This window comes from Leptodactylus fuscus, chromosome 5 (genome assembly GCF_031893055.1).
Source record: "Leptodactylus fuscus isolate aLepFus1 chromosome 5, aLepFus1.hap2, whole genome shotgun sequence".
NCBI classification, from domain to species: domain Eukaryota; kingdom Metazoa; phylum Chordata; class Amphibia; order Anura; family Leptodactylidae; genus Leptodactylus; species Leptodactylus fuscus.
This window is the reverse complement of record NC_134269.1, coordinates 10,841,891-10,857,903: the sequence shown is the minus strand read 5'-3', so window position 1 is coordinate 10,857,903 and position 16,013 is coordinate 10,841,891. Positions and strand designations below refer to the sequence as shown.

The following is a 16,013-nucleotide window of genomic DNA, read 5'->3' as shown; positions in this document are numbered from 1 at the left end:
ATTATTATATTCTGGGGTCTCCTCAGACCCAAGAGTAAAATTGGTGGAGGCCCAAGTGAAGTATAAATAAACAATTTGTACTCACCTCTCTCTTATTCTCCTCAGTAATGGGATCACCACTGAGGCACGTGACTACTATGTCCCAATCACAGGCCTCAGAGGTGAGCATGGGTGAAGGTTGTCACCAGGAGAGTGCCTAATGCCACAAGGAGGCCCATAAGGGGTGAGGAAAAGCTAGTATAAATGCTTTTTTCACCTTTCCTTGACCTCTGTCTAATGTTCTCTTGGGTCTGAAGATACCCCAGAGTATAAAAATTTACTCACGTTGGCCATTTTATTTAGTTCAAAACGAATCCCCAATTTGTTTTTGTAAAAACAATAAACAATTTGGGATATTTGGGTTGAACCTGGCTTGACTGCCTCGCCAACTATGCCTTTTTGTGTCTTCTCAAGGATCCACTTTGGTTACTTCCAGCAACTTCAAGCTCTCTTTTTTGCTGTAGAAGAGATCAACAAAAATGAAGACATCTTACCCAACATAACCTTGGGATTTCACTGGTATGATTCCTGTGAGGTGATCTCTGTAAACATGGCGGCAACATTGCAAGTCTTATCAGGAGACAAGACAGACATCCCCAATTATCGATGTCTCCACAGTGCTCCTCTAAGCGGATTCATTGGCTCCTCCTCATCCTCATTGTCTATAGCTGTTGGCCACATTCTGGGCCTCTACAGATACCCTCAGGTAAGGACAAAGTACATTAAGGCGGCCAGAATTTTTCAATTTTTGGTAAATTTTACAAAATTTAGTATAATTTACAAATATGACACTTAGGCCCATAACGGTGACAAGGGAGCATCCTCATGTACTTATATTTTTATATATTTTTTAATCAGGTCAGCTATTATTCGACTAGTTCTCTCCTGAGTGACCGGAGGAAATTTCCATCCTTCTTCAGGACTGTTCCCAGCGATGCCTTCCAATCTAAGGGACTAGCCAAGCTTGTCCTACACTACAACTGGAGATGGATTGGGCTACTTGGTGTAGACAATGACTACGGACAGCAAGGGATCCAGCTGGTCACACAAGAGATCATCAGAGCGGGGGCCTGTGTAGACTTTACTGAGAATATTCTGACTAGTAGACAAGACCGGAATGCGGCGCACATAGTTAAAGTCATGAAGAAGTCAACGGCAAGAGTGGTGATCGTCTTCGCCGCTGGGCTCGATTTGGTCCCCATTCTGACTGAGATGAGGAAGGAGAATGTCAAGGATAAGATATTTGTGGCTAGTGAAGGGTGGTCTGTGACTAGTCAACAAAAGATGGGGAGCTTTTCAAATCTCTTATTCGGCACGGTTGGTTTAGCTTTCTACAATGGATTAATCCCTGGATTTCAAGAATTCCTCAACAAGATCCATCCAAACATGAATGTTGGAGGCAACTTGGTGAAGACATTTTGGGAAGAAGCCTTCAATTGTACATTTTTTACTGAGAAAGGCTTGGAAAGAAAGCTCTGCACTGGTGAGGAGAGGTTGGCGGCGATAAAAAACAGCTACAATGATGTCTCCAATTTAAGGATTTCCTACAATATTTACACTGCAGTTCATACTCTGGCTAAAGCTCTGGATGATCTTACACAATGTAGCGAGGGGAAAGGCCCATTTCTTCAAGGCAGATGTGCACAGATACAAAACTTATCTCCATGGCAGGTAAAAAGTAATATTCTTATATATAGGAGCAGTGTTATAGTAGTTATATTCTTGTACATAGGAGTAGTATTATAGTAGTTATATTCTTGTACATAGGAGCAGTATTATAGTAGTTATATTCTTGTACATAGGAGTAGTATTATAGTAGTTATATTCTTGTACATAGGAGGTAGTATTATAGTAGTTATATTCTTGTACATAGGTGTAGTATTATAGTAGTTATATTCTTGTACATAGGAGTAGTATTATAGTAGTTATATTCTTGTACATAGGAGTAGTATTATAGTAGTTATATTCTTGTACATAGGAGGTAGTATTATAGTAGTTATATTCTTGTACATAGGAGTAGTATTATAGTAGTTATATTCTTGTACATAGGGGCAGTATTATAGTAGTTATATTCTTGTACATAGGAGTAGTATTATAGTAGTTATATTCTTGTACATAGGAGGTAGTATTATAGTAGTTATATTCTTGTACATAGGAGTAGTATTATAGTAGTTATATTCTTGTACATAGGGGCAGTATTATAGTAGTTATATTCTTGTACATAGGAGCAGTATTATAGTAGTTATATTCTTGTACATAGGAGTAGTATTATAGTAGTTATATTCTTGTACATAGGAGTAGTATTATAGTAGTTATATTCTTGTACATAGGAGTAGTATTATAGTAGTTATATTCTTGTACATAGGAGGTAGTATTATAGTAGTTATATTCTTGTACATAGGAGTAGTATTATAGTAGTTATATTCTTGTACATAGGGGCAGTATTATAGTAGTTATATTCTTGTACATAGGAGCAGTATTATAGTAGTTATATTCTTGTACATAGGAGCAGTATTATAGTAGTTATATTCTTGTACATAGGAGTAGTATTATAGTAGTTATATTCTTGTACATAGGAATAGTATTATAGTAGTTATATTCTTGTACATAGGAGTAGTATTATAGTAGTTATATTCTTGTACATAGGGGGCAGTATTATAGTAGTTATATTTTTGTACATAGGAGGTAGTATTATAGTAGTTATATTCTTGTACATAGGAGGTAGTATTATAGTAGTTTTATTCTTGTACATAGGAGCAGTATTATAGTAGTTATATTCTTGTACATAGGAGTAGTATTATAGTAGTTATATTCTTGTACATAGGAGTAGTATTATAATAGTTATATTCTTGTACATAGGAGTAGTATTATAGTAGTTATATTCTTGTACATAGGAGTAGTATTATAGTAGTTATATTCTTGTACATAGGAGCAGTATTATAGTAGTTATATTCTTGTACATAGGAGTAGTATTATAATAGTTATATTCTTGTACATAGGAGAAGTATTATAGTAGTTATATTCTTGTACATAGGAGTAGTATTATAATAGTTATATTCTTGTACATAGGAGTAGTATTATAGTAGTTATATTCTTGTACATAGGAGTAGTATTATAGTAGTTATATTCTTGTACATAGGAGTAGTATTATAATAGTTATATTCTTGTACATAGGAGTAGTATTATAGTAGTTATATTCTTGTACATAGGAGTAGTATTATAGTAGCTATATTCTTGTACATAGGAGTAGTATTATAGTAGTTATATTCTTGTACATAGGAGCAGTATTATAGTAGTTATATTCTTGTATATAGGAGTAGTATTATAGTAGTTATATTCTTGTACATAGGAGGTAGTATTATAGTAGTTATATTCTTGTACATAGGAGTAGTATTATAGTAGTTATATTCTTGTACATAGGAGTAGTATTATAGTAGTTATATTCTTGTACATAGGAGGTAGTATTATAGTAGTTATATTCTTGTACATAGGAGTAGTATTATAGTAGTTATATTCTTGTACATAGGAGCAGTATTATAGTAGTTATATTCTTGTATATAGGAGTAGTATTATAGTAGTTATATTCTTGTACATAGGAGGTAGTATTATAGTAGTTATATTCTTGTACATAGGAGAAGTATTATAGTAGTTATATTCTTGTACATAGGAGTAGTATTATAATAGTTATATTCTTGTACATAGGAGTAGTATTATAGTAGTTATATTCTTGTACATAGGAGTAGTATTATAGTAGTTATATTCTTGTACATAGGAGTAGTATTATAATAGTTATATTCTTGTACATAGGAGTAGTATTATAGTAGTTATATTCTTGTACATAGGAGTAGTATTATAGTAGCTATATTCTTGTACATAGGAGTAGTATTATAGTAGTTATATTCTTGTACATAGGAGCAGTATTATAGTAGTTATATTCTTGTATATAGGAGTAGTATTATAGTAGTTATATTCTTGTACATAGGAGGTAGTATTATAGTAGTTATATTCTTGTACATAGGGGCAGTATTATAGTATCACACACTAGCCCATACAACAGAAATCCTCACTTCAGTATTGTTTTTTTCTCCATAGATCCTGCATTATATGAAGAGGGTCAGGGTCCTGTTAAGTAATGAGAGAGAACTTTACTTTGATGAAAATGGAGACCCGCCTGCAGTCTATGACATTGTAAACTGGCAACTAAGTTCAAACACCACCATACGCCATGTCAAAGTTGGCAGCTATGACACCACCGCATCGGACAGACAACTTTTTACCATCAACTCAAGTCTACTGCTTTGGGCTACAAAAGACAACCAGGTATTATGTGAGAAATGGAATATTGCCCCGTATTCTACAAGAGGGACACACAGAGCAAGGAGGACTTGTATTCCTGATGTTTATATTTATGGAAATTTCCTAAAGCTTTTCTTAAAGTTTGATTTTGTTCCAAAACTGTAAACAGGCTGCAATTCACAGGCTGACCTCTGGGTTTCCACATATGGGATAGTCATCCCTTGACATAATATCATGTTTTCTTGAAAAGATGGTCATCTCACTCCATACATATGCATATTTGTTAAGCTAAGAGGAGAGGTAGCGATGGGCTTGTTGTATGCTACTGTATGTACATATTTAGCACATTTAAAGAGTTTTTCCAGGATAAACTGAAACCCACTGATGTCTATGGGAAGAGTAGAGTAAAAAAGAAGTCACACTCATCGCCTCTTGTTCCCCATTTCAGGGGCATGTCTCCCATTTCCTCGGGAAATGCCCAACTGGAAATGCTGAGGCTCCTGTTAAATCCTGTGTCCAATCATTGTCCTCAGCGATCACATGTGGCATACCTATAACATACTAAAATTGACATCACCAGTACTGCACATGTGACTGCTGAGGACAGTGATTGGGCGGGACAGTCAAGGGAGCCTTAGGATGTCTGGCCAGGACTAGAGTTGAGTGATCGGGAAAGATCGGATCCCAATCGGCGATCGAGCAAATTTCGCAATCGGGTTAAGGATCTGATGGAAAATGATCGGAAATCGGATTTTAAATCTCAAGATCGACTCAACCCTAAATGTGACTTTTCCTAGAGAGAAGCATTGACTAGGGTTGAGCGATCGGGATCGATAAAGATCGGATCCCGATCAGCGATCGAGCAAATTTCACGATCACGATCGGGATTGGCTGGAAAATGATTGGGAGTCGAATTTTAAAATCGATCCTGAATCTCAAGATTGACTCAACCCCAGCCAAGACATGCCCCATATGGAACGGGCAACACCTGCCGAAACAGAGATTAAGGGTTGGGGAATATATCTTCTTTTTTTATTCTACACGTCCCGCAGATATCAGTGGGTGTTCAGTTTATCCTGGAAAACCATTTTGAACTTGACACTTAACTCAAAAAATACACATTGTGCGGAGGAACTCTAACTTTTTTATTGGGTTGAGTGATGTTGAGTGTTTTCATGCTGTTACAAGATCAAGTTAAAGTCTCCTTCATGGGTCGATCTAGGACATAGTAGATGATGCAGAGTTTTCATTTGGTAAAGAGGGTGTGAGTAATGTCTCAAGATAGCATCAACCATTTCCATGTACTCGATGACATATTTTGGCATTCTTACCAGCTCACCTACACAATATGTCCATCTTCACAGGTACCTACCTCTGCTTGTACTGAAAGTTGTCCTCCAGGATTTAGGCAGGCCTCCATCACAGGTCAACCTGTCTGCTGCTTCCAATGTTTCCCCTGTCCACAAGGAGAAATCTCCAATCAAACAGGTACTAAGGAAGAAATGTATTAATATTTTCCAGTATCCTTAAAATCTAAAACAAATATATTGTCCATGAAATTGTAAGACAACCAGTTGTGTAATCACATAATTCACCTCTTAATTAGGGTTGAGCGATCAGGTTCAGAAAAGATCGGATCCCGATCGGTGATCAAGCAAAATTTAACGATCACGATCGACTCGAAAATGATCGAAAATCAAATTTTAAAAGCGATCCTGTAATCTCAAGGTCGGCTCAACCTTAGTCCATAAACATAAAGTAACTAGTGGTCAGGAAAGATCAGGAAAGATCGGATCTCGATCAGCGATCGAGCAAATTTCACGATCGTGATCGGGATTGGTTGGAAAATGATCGGAAATCGAATTTTAAAATTGATCCTGAAATCTCAAGATCGGCTCAACCCTACTCTTAATGTGACTTCGAAAGGTTCTTCAGGTTAGGTCACATATTTGATACATCAGTATCATATTGATGGAGATATGAAAGTTGGACCCCACAACGATCAGCTGTACCAGCTAGCCACCAGCACCGTAAAGGTATACAACACATGTGGTCATAAGTAGAAGGTGCCACCCATTGTAGAGTTGAAGTACTGGAGTACTGCGGATCTGTAGTATTTCAGCACCACCTAGATACAATGGATGATGCCTCCATCCTGATCCTCCACACCCTTGGATTTGCTAGATGTTGGACCACCACCATTCTGATAGGGATGACCTATTCTGTGGATAGATCATCAATATCAAAAATGTAACAGATCCCAGAAAAACCCTTTCAGTTGATAGTCTGGTCTTGATGCTCAGTGGGCTCCACTGCTGGTCAGACCTATAACAAGAGGCCACAAAATTGCTCCATTTGCATTTTTTACATTATATTTAGAAATTTTCCCAATGTACCGAATTGTAAGAATATAGATTATACGAAAAGTAGATAAAAGTTTTAACTTTAGTTTTTATAATTATTTCTCCAATCTCTTCATTTCAGACTCTAGCAGTTGTCTCAAATGTCCATGGAATGAATGTCCAAACCTTGAGAAGACCAGATGCCTTCGAAAACGCATTGACTTTCTCTCCTTTGATGATCCATTGGGCGCCACTTTAACTGGCACCTCCATTGCTTCTTCTCTGATTCCTAAATTCATATTAAGACTTTTTATCCAATACAAATCAACTCCCGTAGTAAAAGCCAACAACTACGTCCTAAGTTGTCTTCTTCTCGCTTCCCTATCCCTTTGCTTCCTGAGCTCTTTAGCTTTTATTGGTTACCCCCATAGTGACAAGTGTCTGTTGCGTCAAACTGCTTTTGGACTGGTCTTCACCATCTGCGTATCTTGCATTTTGGCTAAGACTATTATGGTGGTGTTTGCTTTTATGGCCACGAGACCTGGTAGTGTTGTGAGGAAATGGACCAATCCTCGAGTGTCCTACACAATCATTTTCACTTGTTCCTTGTTACAATTTATTTTATGTATCTCATGGTTGTCCCTTGCTCCACCATTCCCACAATACAATATAGAAAGCCAGCCCACACTTATCATTGTTGAATGTAATGAGGGTTCCCTCATCGCCTTCTGGACCATGTTGGGTTATCTCTTCCTTCTGGCCTTCATCAGTTTCATTGTGGCCTTTCTGGCTCGAAGACTTCCCGACAGCTTCAATGAGGCCCAGTTTATTACATTTAGTATGCTGGCCTTCCTTAGTGTCTGGATATCTTATATCCCAGCCTCCCTCAGTGCCCAGGGCAAGTACACCGTGGCTATGGAGATCTTTGCCATCTTGTCATCCAGTTGGGCTCTAGTTCTCTGCATGTTTTTTCCAAAGTGCTTCATTATACTATTTAGGCCAGATATGAACTCTAAGGAATATCTCATGAGGAGAAGACACTGACAAATAAAAAATTACAAGAATACACAGTAGTATACAGTAGTGCCCCTGTTAGGTCATATGGACATCATAGAGACATGAGTAGAGGAATAGATAGCCACTCTACAAGAGAAGTCCATTGTGGTGGACTTGAGTCATTCAAGTACTATTGAGTTGCCACCATGTAATACATCATTTTATGGCAGTAAAGGTCTTGTCAAAAAAGGCTTTCCTGGAAAATCAGGTGATCCTGAGCGAGCTGATCACCGGGTGTGTAATGTGTTGGTGATAGACACAGAAACGACAACGATTTCTTTGCTCTATCTTTGAAAACGTTAAACAACTTGGGAATAATTAGTAAAAAGAGAACTAATAATAAAGGTTGTGCTATTGTCCATCTTCAGGAACCTGGTCAATGCAAAGGATTCTCCTTCGTTCACTACTGAGGAGCTGCTTGGACTGTCCTCCCTTCAAAGACTCTGTTGGCCATTCACCCGGGGCCGAGATGCCATAACACAGTTCTTCAGTCTGGGCTCCAGTGTTCATGACTCTCTTAGTCTTCTTCCCCAATAAGCTGGGAACACCTTACACTACAAACTGTGTGACAACAACCCAGTGAGCACCAAAACCCAGGTCTTCAACCTCCCATGGCTCCACCTCTCCTGTGCTTATCGGACCAGTTGTATCAATGGAACCAATAGTCTCTAGTGTGTTGGAGGTCCACCCTCCAAGCTACAGGTGTACAGATTCAAAACCCAATGGGATCAGATTATATGACCAGACAAAGTGACCACTGATACAAAGAACCAATAGTACATCCCGGGGAATCAAATGACTATGGACAGACTGGATGGGCAGAGATGGCTCCCTGTTCCAGCTCACAGAAGGTGGCCCCAAGTGGAAGGTCCCATTGTATGACTTTAATATCCCGTTATAAAACCAATAGACTAGACCAAATAATATGATGTATAATAATGGAAAAATTGTAAATACAGACTCTAAATAAAATGGATGAAATACAAAAACATTTTTTTATATTAGTTATACAGTATATGTATACAGTTTCACGGACAGCTATAGTAGTATGGGGGCTCTTGGGCAGCATTGACAGTGGGAACACTACCCTTTGCTTGATGACCATAGAGTATGATTATTGTCATGGGCTCAACAACCTCCGTGGATCGTATCCACTGCACAGGTTTGACACCAAAAATGTGAACCATAGGTAAAAAGATGGGTTGCAGACACAGACAGACTGTTGGATCACATAGATGTCAGATTACAGCTCTCCATAAAGGTCTATGGAGAGAGGAGGTAAAAGATAAGCCAAGAGCGATAGAAGCAGAGGCACACAGAGATGTTACTGCTGCTGCTAGTAGTTAGTTTTCTATCTCAACCCAAGTGCTAGGTCTAGGTCTAGTGCTAGGTCTCCCAGTTTTGATAATCTTTGGGTACTTTAGTCCATCCATCCCATTGGGGTTATCCAGTTTCTAATATTGATGGTCTATCCTTTGAATAAGCCATCAAGATTAGATCTGCGAGAATTGAGATCCAAGCAGATCTGTTGGCCAGGGAAAACATGGCTCCAATGATATCTACCGGCCAGGACCCATGCTACTCACTTGCAGTGCAATCTCTAGCTATAGATACTGTATTGACATCTATGAGGCAGGGCTGTCCTCAGGGACGTCACGTTGTTCTCGAACGGCAGGTCTGCTGGGATCTTGGATATCGGACCCTCGGAGATGTATTATTGATGGCCTGGGATTAGGGATGATCTATACATGATCTATATGCGCATCTTCTATCTCGCCTTGGTATTTTATTTCCTGAGCTACAGTCTACAAGGATTTCTACAAGCAAGATGACTAACAGTAGCCAAACGATTGTCTTCTACAGAGCAGGTTTATTGTAGCAAGGGGAAATCGGGCTAAAATTGTCTCTAGTCAATTCAACAAAACTTGGGCACATCCAAGCTCTAGTATTGAGCAGACCTCAATGTTTCAGGTTCGGCCACTCCCAAGAGCTTCCTCCACCACTGGGTATCAGAGACGTTGGCTTTTTGACTTCTTTAATTGGCTAAGACAGACCCTTTCAATATGTGACCAACATAGAGAGGAAGAGGAAGCTTATAGACATAGACATAGAGAATAGGTTCTGTTCTGTTCTGTTGTCTATTCTGAATTTATATAAAGGGATTCTACCATTCAAATCGAATTTTTGTCCCTAAAACGTCGGAATAGCCTTACGGAAGGCTATTCGTCTCCTACCTTTAGACGTCTTCTCTGCGTCGCCGTTCCATAGAAATCCCGGTTTTTGCCGATATGCAAATGAGTTCTCTCACAGCACTGGGGGTGGGCCCCAATGCTGCGAGAGAACTCTCCAGTGCCACCTCCATCTTCTTCAGGAATGGGTCTTCTTTGCATCTTCTTCCGGGGGTTGGCTTCAATCTTCTAGGCCTCAGGCCTAGGGCAAAGCCAACTTCGCATGCCCACTGGCCACAAGAAAATGGCCGCTTACACAGTATTATAAGCGGCCATTTTCTTGTGGCCGGCAGGCATACGCAGTCGCAGCCAAGGCCTAGAAGTTTGAAGCCACCGCCGGAAGAAGACCCATTCCTGAAGAAGATAGAGGCGGCACTGGAGAATTCTCTTGCAGCATTGGGGACGCCCCCAGTGCTGTTTGAGCACTGGGGCCCGCCCCCAGTGCTACAATAGAACTAATTTGCATACCGGTGCGGAGATGACATCTAAAGGTAGGAGACAAATAACCTTTCTTAAGGCTATTCCTATATGTTAAGGACAAAAAATTAGATTTTAATGGTAGAATCCCTTTAAATAAAACCTTTCACCAGCTCCATGTCTTTGCATCATTCAACAATTGTTGATTCGCTAATTTCGGCGCAATTGGAATTTTTTCTCCAGCCCCCACCATTCATGAGAGATGCGTGCTGTTCGATTAAGTACCTAATATACTAATTAGTATCCTAGTGTCAGGTGGGCAGTCCTTGGTTCCAATAAATAGTCTGGGTCTACCCATGTAACAGTAGAGAGTCTAATTAGCATATGGGGGTTGAAAATAAGAGCACCCATTGCTCAGGAATGGTGGGGGATAGAGAAAATTTCCATCTGTGCTGGAATCAGTGAATTGGCAAAAATTTAGAGTTTGTGGAGGTGGAGACAGGTTCCCTTTAAATAGATTCCCTAGTCTCTGTGTCTTTAACTACTGTATGGGTGATCCTCCACAATGCTGATGCCCCAAGTACAAAATATCGGACAAACAGATGAATGGGCCCCATGGGGTGACGTATGTCAACTAATCCGATGACTTCTCCCATGACTAGGGTTGAGCTATCGGGATCGGAAAAGACCGGATTTCGATCGGCGATCGATCAAATTTCACAATTGCGATCGGAATTTCGATCCCGATCTTTTCCAGCGGGATCGAGGTCGGAAGTTATCTCAAGATCAGCATAACCCTAAAAGTGACTTTTGCCATAAAGAAGCATTGACTAGGGTTGAGCGATAGGGATCGGAAAGGATCGGCGAACGAGTAAATTTCACGATCGGGATTGGCTGGAAAATGATCGGAAATCGGATTTTAAAATCGACCCTGAAATCTCAAGATTGGCTCAACCCTACCCATGCAGATCAATGTTGGTGGAATCCGTCAACCATCTTGTGTGTATCTGGGCATCATGGCTTTCTATGACATCTATGAGTATGGGGACTCAGGAGGAATACTCGAAAATATTGTGTATGATCCATATTAACACTGTATTTACCAGTATTGGAGATCCTCTTGCTTCCCTAATTGTGAATGGTGTAGGCCTTCCAAAGAGTCCGGTCAAAAGTTAATAAAATATTTGGGACTATAATTGGAATATATCCTTTGGTGGAACCTTGTATTTCTCATGTATCGTCCCTTAGAGTTCTCTTCCATATAATACACATCTGTATCAGATAATTATCCCTGTAATTGCCCGGGGGCAGCAGCCAGTCCCTCACTGTGACATGGATTGGCTCCTTGGAGAGCATTAACCACTTTAAAATGCTTGGTAACAGCTATGGGCACCTTGTAAATCAAGGACGCAAGGGACAGAGCATAAGTAACATGAGAAGGTGAGTGTGGGGCTTTCATGGATCTTGTTCCTGCTCCTTACACAATTTTACAAGAAATTGTATTTGTCCAGGTTTGCTGCACCAAGGTGTAATGGATGACTATGACAGGTGACGCTATCGATATAACCCGTTTCCCACCTTCACTTCCAAAATGTATGTGTCCATTTAGTCATGTCAACTTAAGAAACTAGGATTGGACAACTTAGAGCTATAGGGTCAGTCAAGGGAATTTGTAGAGCAGCAGTGTATGAGTGTTATTATTTTGTGGGGGCAGTTACCTGTCCACAGGGGATGTGGTTAGTCTGGATATGATATAAGGAGAAAAATGATAGCCTAATAAAGCAGGACAAGGCACCAAGAAGAACAATATATTTCACAATATTTATCGAGTTACATGTTTAGGGCTCCTAGTAGCACAAAGAATTTCAGGATGGAATGTGTTGACCATTTTGGTGAAAGTGACCTGTCCACATGTAATGACATTAGTTGAGGAACGATGTAAGGAGACAAATGGGGACAAGAATGAAGTCATTGCTATAGTGTAGGATCAATAGGGGCCACATCAGCACATTGTATTTCAGGAGAAGAATATTTTGATCTTGCAGGGGAAAGTGACCTGTCCACATGTGATGACGTTAGTCGAGGCATGATGTAAGGAGACAAATGGGGACAAGAGTGAAGTCATTGATATATAGTGTAGGATTAATAAGGGCCACATCAGTGCATTGTATTTAAGGAGGGGAATGTTTTGATCTTGCAGGGAAAAGTGACCCGTCCACATTTGAGTCAACACATTATGCAAAAAAAAGAATGGAGAAGAGTGGAGTCATCCTACTAATATTATAAGTGTGAAAGTTTGTGTGTTTGGATGTTTGGATATTTGTGAGTTTGGTTGTTTGTTCCTCAATCACGCTAAAACGCCTGGACGGATTTGCGTGCAATTTTCCACAAACATAGTTTTCCCTTAGGATTGAGTCACAGGCTACTTTTGGTGGCACTAAACAACATGGCTTCCCTGTCGTCCCTACCAGCGGCACAATGTGGGGTATTTCGTGCCCCTGTGTGCTGGTAGGACAGGCGGAGTTTTAATTAGCCATGTATTAATTTCACATGGCTCGTTCCCTTTAAGAGGGCACAGATACCTCCCCCCTGTGTGTTTTTTTCTGTCCTGTGTAAAGGATCGGACAGGTGGAGAGGACTCTGTGTCCTCCTAAAGAGAAAGAAGGAAGAAGTTTTAAGTTGCAGGTTCTCACCTGTTCAAATCATCTTCAGTGAAGCACTCTGGCCTGCTGGACTTCTGTGTCAGTCCTGCAGGGAGAAGAGGGGTAAGTTTAAAGGCTCCTTTATATCTTCATATATCCCTGCCTCCCTCCCACAATGTTTGCCTCATGTATCCCCGGCAGTCCCATCTTGTTTGGGCTTTGTGGAACCGCGCACTGCTGGCGTGTACGCGCGGCTCCAGGAAGGGGAACTTCCGTTTTTGCAGAACCTTCTCTGTCTAGGAGGTTCCTGGCCGGACGCTCATAGAGGTGACACCGGCACTTCCGGTTTCGGCATCCGCTGCTCCGGGGCCACGCAGACAGCGGTGCAGTGCGGCTATAGAGGCAAGGTATGTGCCAAGGGTCTGTTGGCTAGGGAGGGAGCAACTCATAAGGCCTGAGAGTGCTCTCAGGAGGGCAAGGAACAGAGCTCACATATTTTTTTGTTAAGCCACGCCCCTTTCTGGATACAGGGCTGTAAACAGGGGCATGGCTGCTTCCCTCATTGCCTGCTAGTTTAATCCACTAGCTGGTTCCGTGTTGTGGCTCGTGTTACTGCTTCAACTACACTTGTTCTAGTGCAAACTCGACTGAAGTTTGGTAAGTTGTCTGACTGAAGCTGGGTGAGTCTCCTTATATGGTTCCTTGAACGTACTCCTTTATGTTCCGTATCCTATGCTTAGGTATCACTGAAAGCTAGTTTCTTTGTCATGTCTTCGTCTTCCACCCCTCCGGGGATCAAGTGAGACGGATGAAGTCTTCAAAAGGAGACATCTGGCTTGTATTGAATGTGACGTTCTACTACCTGATAGTAGGTGCGGTCTTTTTCGTCTGCTAATTCTCCCAATGGTGGGAGTATCCTGAATGTCATTTTTTGCCTCTAGGCTATGACTGGTCATGCTGCCAGCAATGCAGGGGACCTCTGCGGGAGGAACCCGTTACCAGTGATATGGTAGCATAGGTCAAGGAGTACATGGTGAGTACGTTAGCCGCTAAAAGGGGTAGGGTCCCCACTGGCTTCTAAGTATCCTTGTTTTTGCAGGATGATTCCTTAAAGGATATCCGTACATCACTGGCTCAGCTCACCAAGAAACAGTGCATGAGAGGCGTTCTGTTTCGCTGCCCTCCCTGGAGTGCCTCCAGGTGGAGGATGAGTCCATATCATCGGACGACCAGTCCTCCTGTTCCAGCAGACCCATTTTTTCATCGTGAGAAGACTAACAAGCTGCTGAAGGCCATCTGGTCGTGGGACCAGATTGGCGAGGGGGAAGCCTCTGCGTCCACCTCTGAAAAGCGGAGGGTTTTTCAAGTGGACGCCTCCATGGCCAGTTTAATGGAACTAGAGTGGAAGCAGCCGGAGGAAGCTTATGTCACCACCAGGGCTTTCAAAGCAGTATATCCAATTGATTCCTCCCAGCTGGATCGCTGGGGTCCTCTGCCCAAGGTGGATTTGGCCATCTCAAAGCTCTCCCGTCGCACTGTCGTGCCTATCGATGATGGGTCAAACCTCCAAGATTTGCTCGATAGGAGAGTGGATTCAACACTCAAGAAGGCGTATTCGTCTGCTTCAGCCCAGATGGCAGTGGGCATCGCCTCCACAGAAGTAGCTGATAAGCTTCAAGCCCGGTTGGACCGTCTGGAGCGGGACATCGACTCCGGGGCCAACAGGGATGTCATCCTGGCGTCCATGGGGGAATTCCGTCTCGCTACGGATTTCCTGAGAGAGTGAGCAAGACAGAAGGTGAAACTGGCTTCCAAGACCATGGCTCTGAATACCGCTGCCAGGAGGCCCTTGTGGCTCAATCCTTGGCGGGCTGATGTCACCTCCAAATTTTCTTTATGCTCCCTCCCCTTTCAACCAGGGAAGATTTTCGGCCAGGGGCTGGACGACCTGATGGAGGGGCTGGCTGAAGGTAAAGGCAGGTCGCTACCACAAGCGACCAGAAGAAGAAGGCTTTCCCCTTCTAGGGGTCGAGAGTCTACATCCCAATACAGGCCTCAGCAAGGTAACCAGAGACGCTCCAGATACCGCCCAAAGGGGCGGGGCAAGGGGTCCCCAAGGAAGACCCTAAGAAGAAGGGGTTTTGAGGAGGCTTCGCTCTCTGTGTCCAGCTCTCCCGTAGGAGGGCGCCTTTCCAAATTTTTCCGTGGCGTGGCATCTTCACATTTTGGATCCATGGGCCCTTCAGTTCGTTCAGCGGGGGTACGCAATAGAGTTCTCACACCCTCCTGTGGACCGGTTCATCACTACGCGGGTTTTACCAGCTCTACAACAGGTCTGCCTGGAGGCTTCCGTGGCAGAATATTTTGCAAAGGGGGACCTGGAAAGGGTCCCTCCCTCAGAAGTGGGATAAGGAGTTTATTCACCCGTATTCCTGGTTACAAAGTCCACAGGAGGGTGGCGGATGATTATAGATCTTCGGTTCCTCAACCTTTTCATAAAGGGAAAGCCATTCAGGATGAAGTCCATAGACTCAGTAACCAACTTTCTATTGCGCGACGAGGTCATGGTCACCCTGGACCTGAAGGATGCCTACTTACATATCCCCACCTTCCCGCCACACAAGAAGTATCTACGCATAGCCATTCTTATGGCTGGTCACAGAGAGCACCTACAGTTCACTGCTCTGCCATTCGGCATATCGTCAGCCCCGTACATATTCACCAAGATGGTCGCACCAGTTACCGCCACCCTCAGACTGCAAGGCCTCTTCGTGGTTCCCTACCTCGACGACTGGCTTATAAAAGCTCAGTCTACTTCAATTCTCCATCACCACCTCCAGATAGCCATCTCCTTCCTCCAGGAGTTGGGTTGGCTGATCAATTGGGAGAAGTCAGAAATAGTGCCATCCACCCGGAAGAAATTCCTAGGGTTTATTCTGGATTCCCAGAGCATGCAGATTTTCCTATCCCGTCCAAGGCGAGCGAAAATAGAA

General features: G+C 42.1%; 2 protein-coding genes across 2 annotated transcripts in view; one reads left to right on the top strand and one right to left on the bottom strand.

The window, feature by feature from the left end:
• The window catches only part of LOC142204401 (extracellular calcium-sensing receptor-like), a 13,104-nt gene extending 5,383 nt beyond the window's left edge, over nucleotides 1-7,721 (top strand). Inside the window, exons 2-6 of the mRNA XM_075275713.1 lie at nucleotides 454-745; nucleotides 898-1,710; nucleotides 4,132-4,359; nucleotides 5,700-5,823; nucleotides 6,820-7,721. Of these exons, the coding sequence (XP_075131814.1) occupies nucleotides 454-745; nucleotides 898-1,710; nucleotides 4,132-4,359; nucleotides 5,700-5,823; nucleotides 6,820-7,721 (2,359 nt within the window). The remainder of the gene's footprint in view (nucleotides 1-453; nucleotides 746-897; nucleotides 1,711-4,131; nucleotides 4,360-5,699; nucleotides 5,824-6,819) is intronic.
• The window catches only part of KDM6B (lysine demethylase 6B), a 456,451-nt gene that overhangs the window by 45,388 nt on the left and 395,050 nt on the right, over nucleotides 1-16,013 (bottom strand). The window lies entirely within an intron of this gene.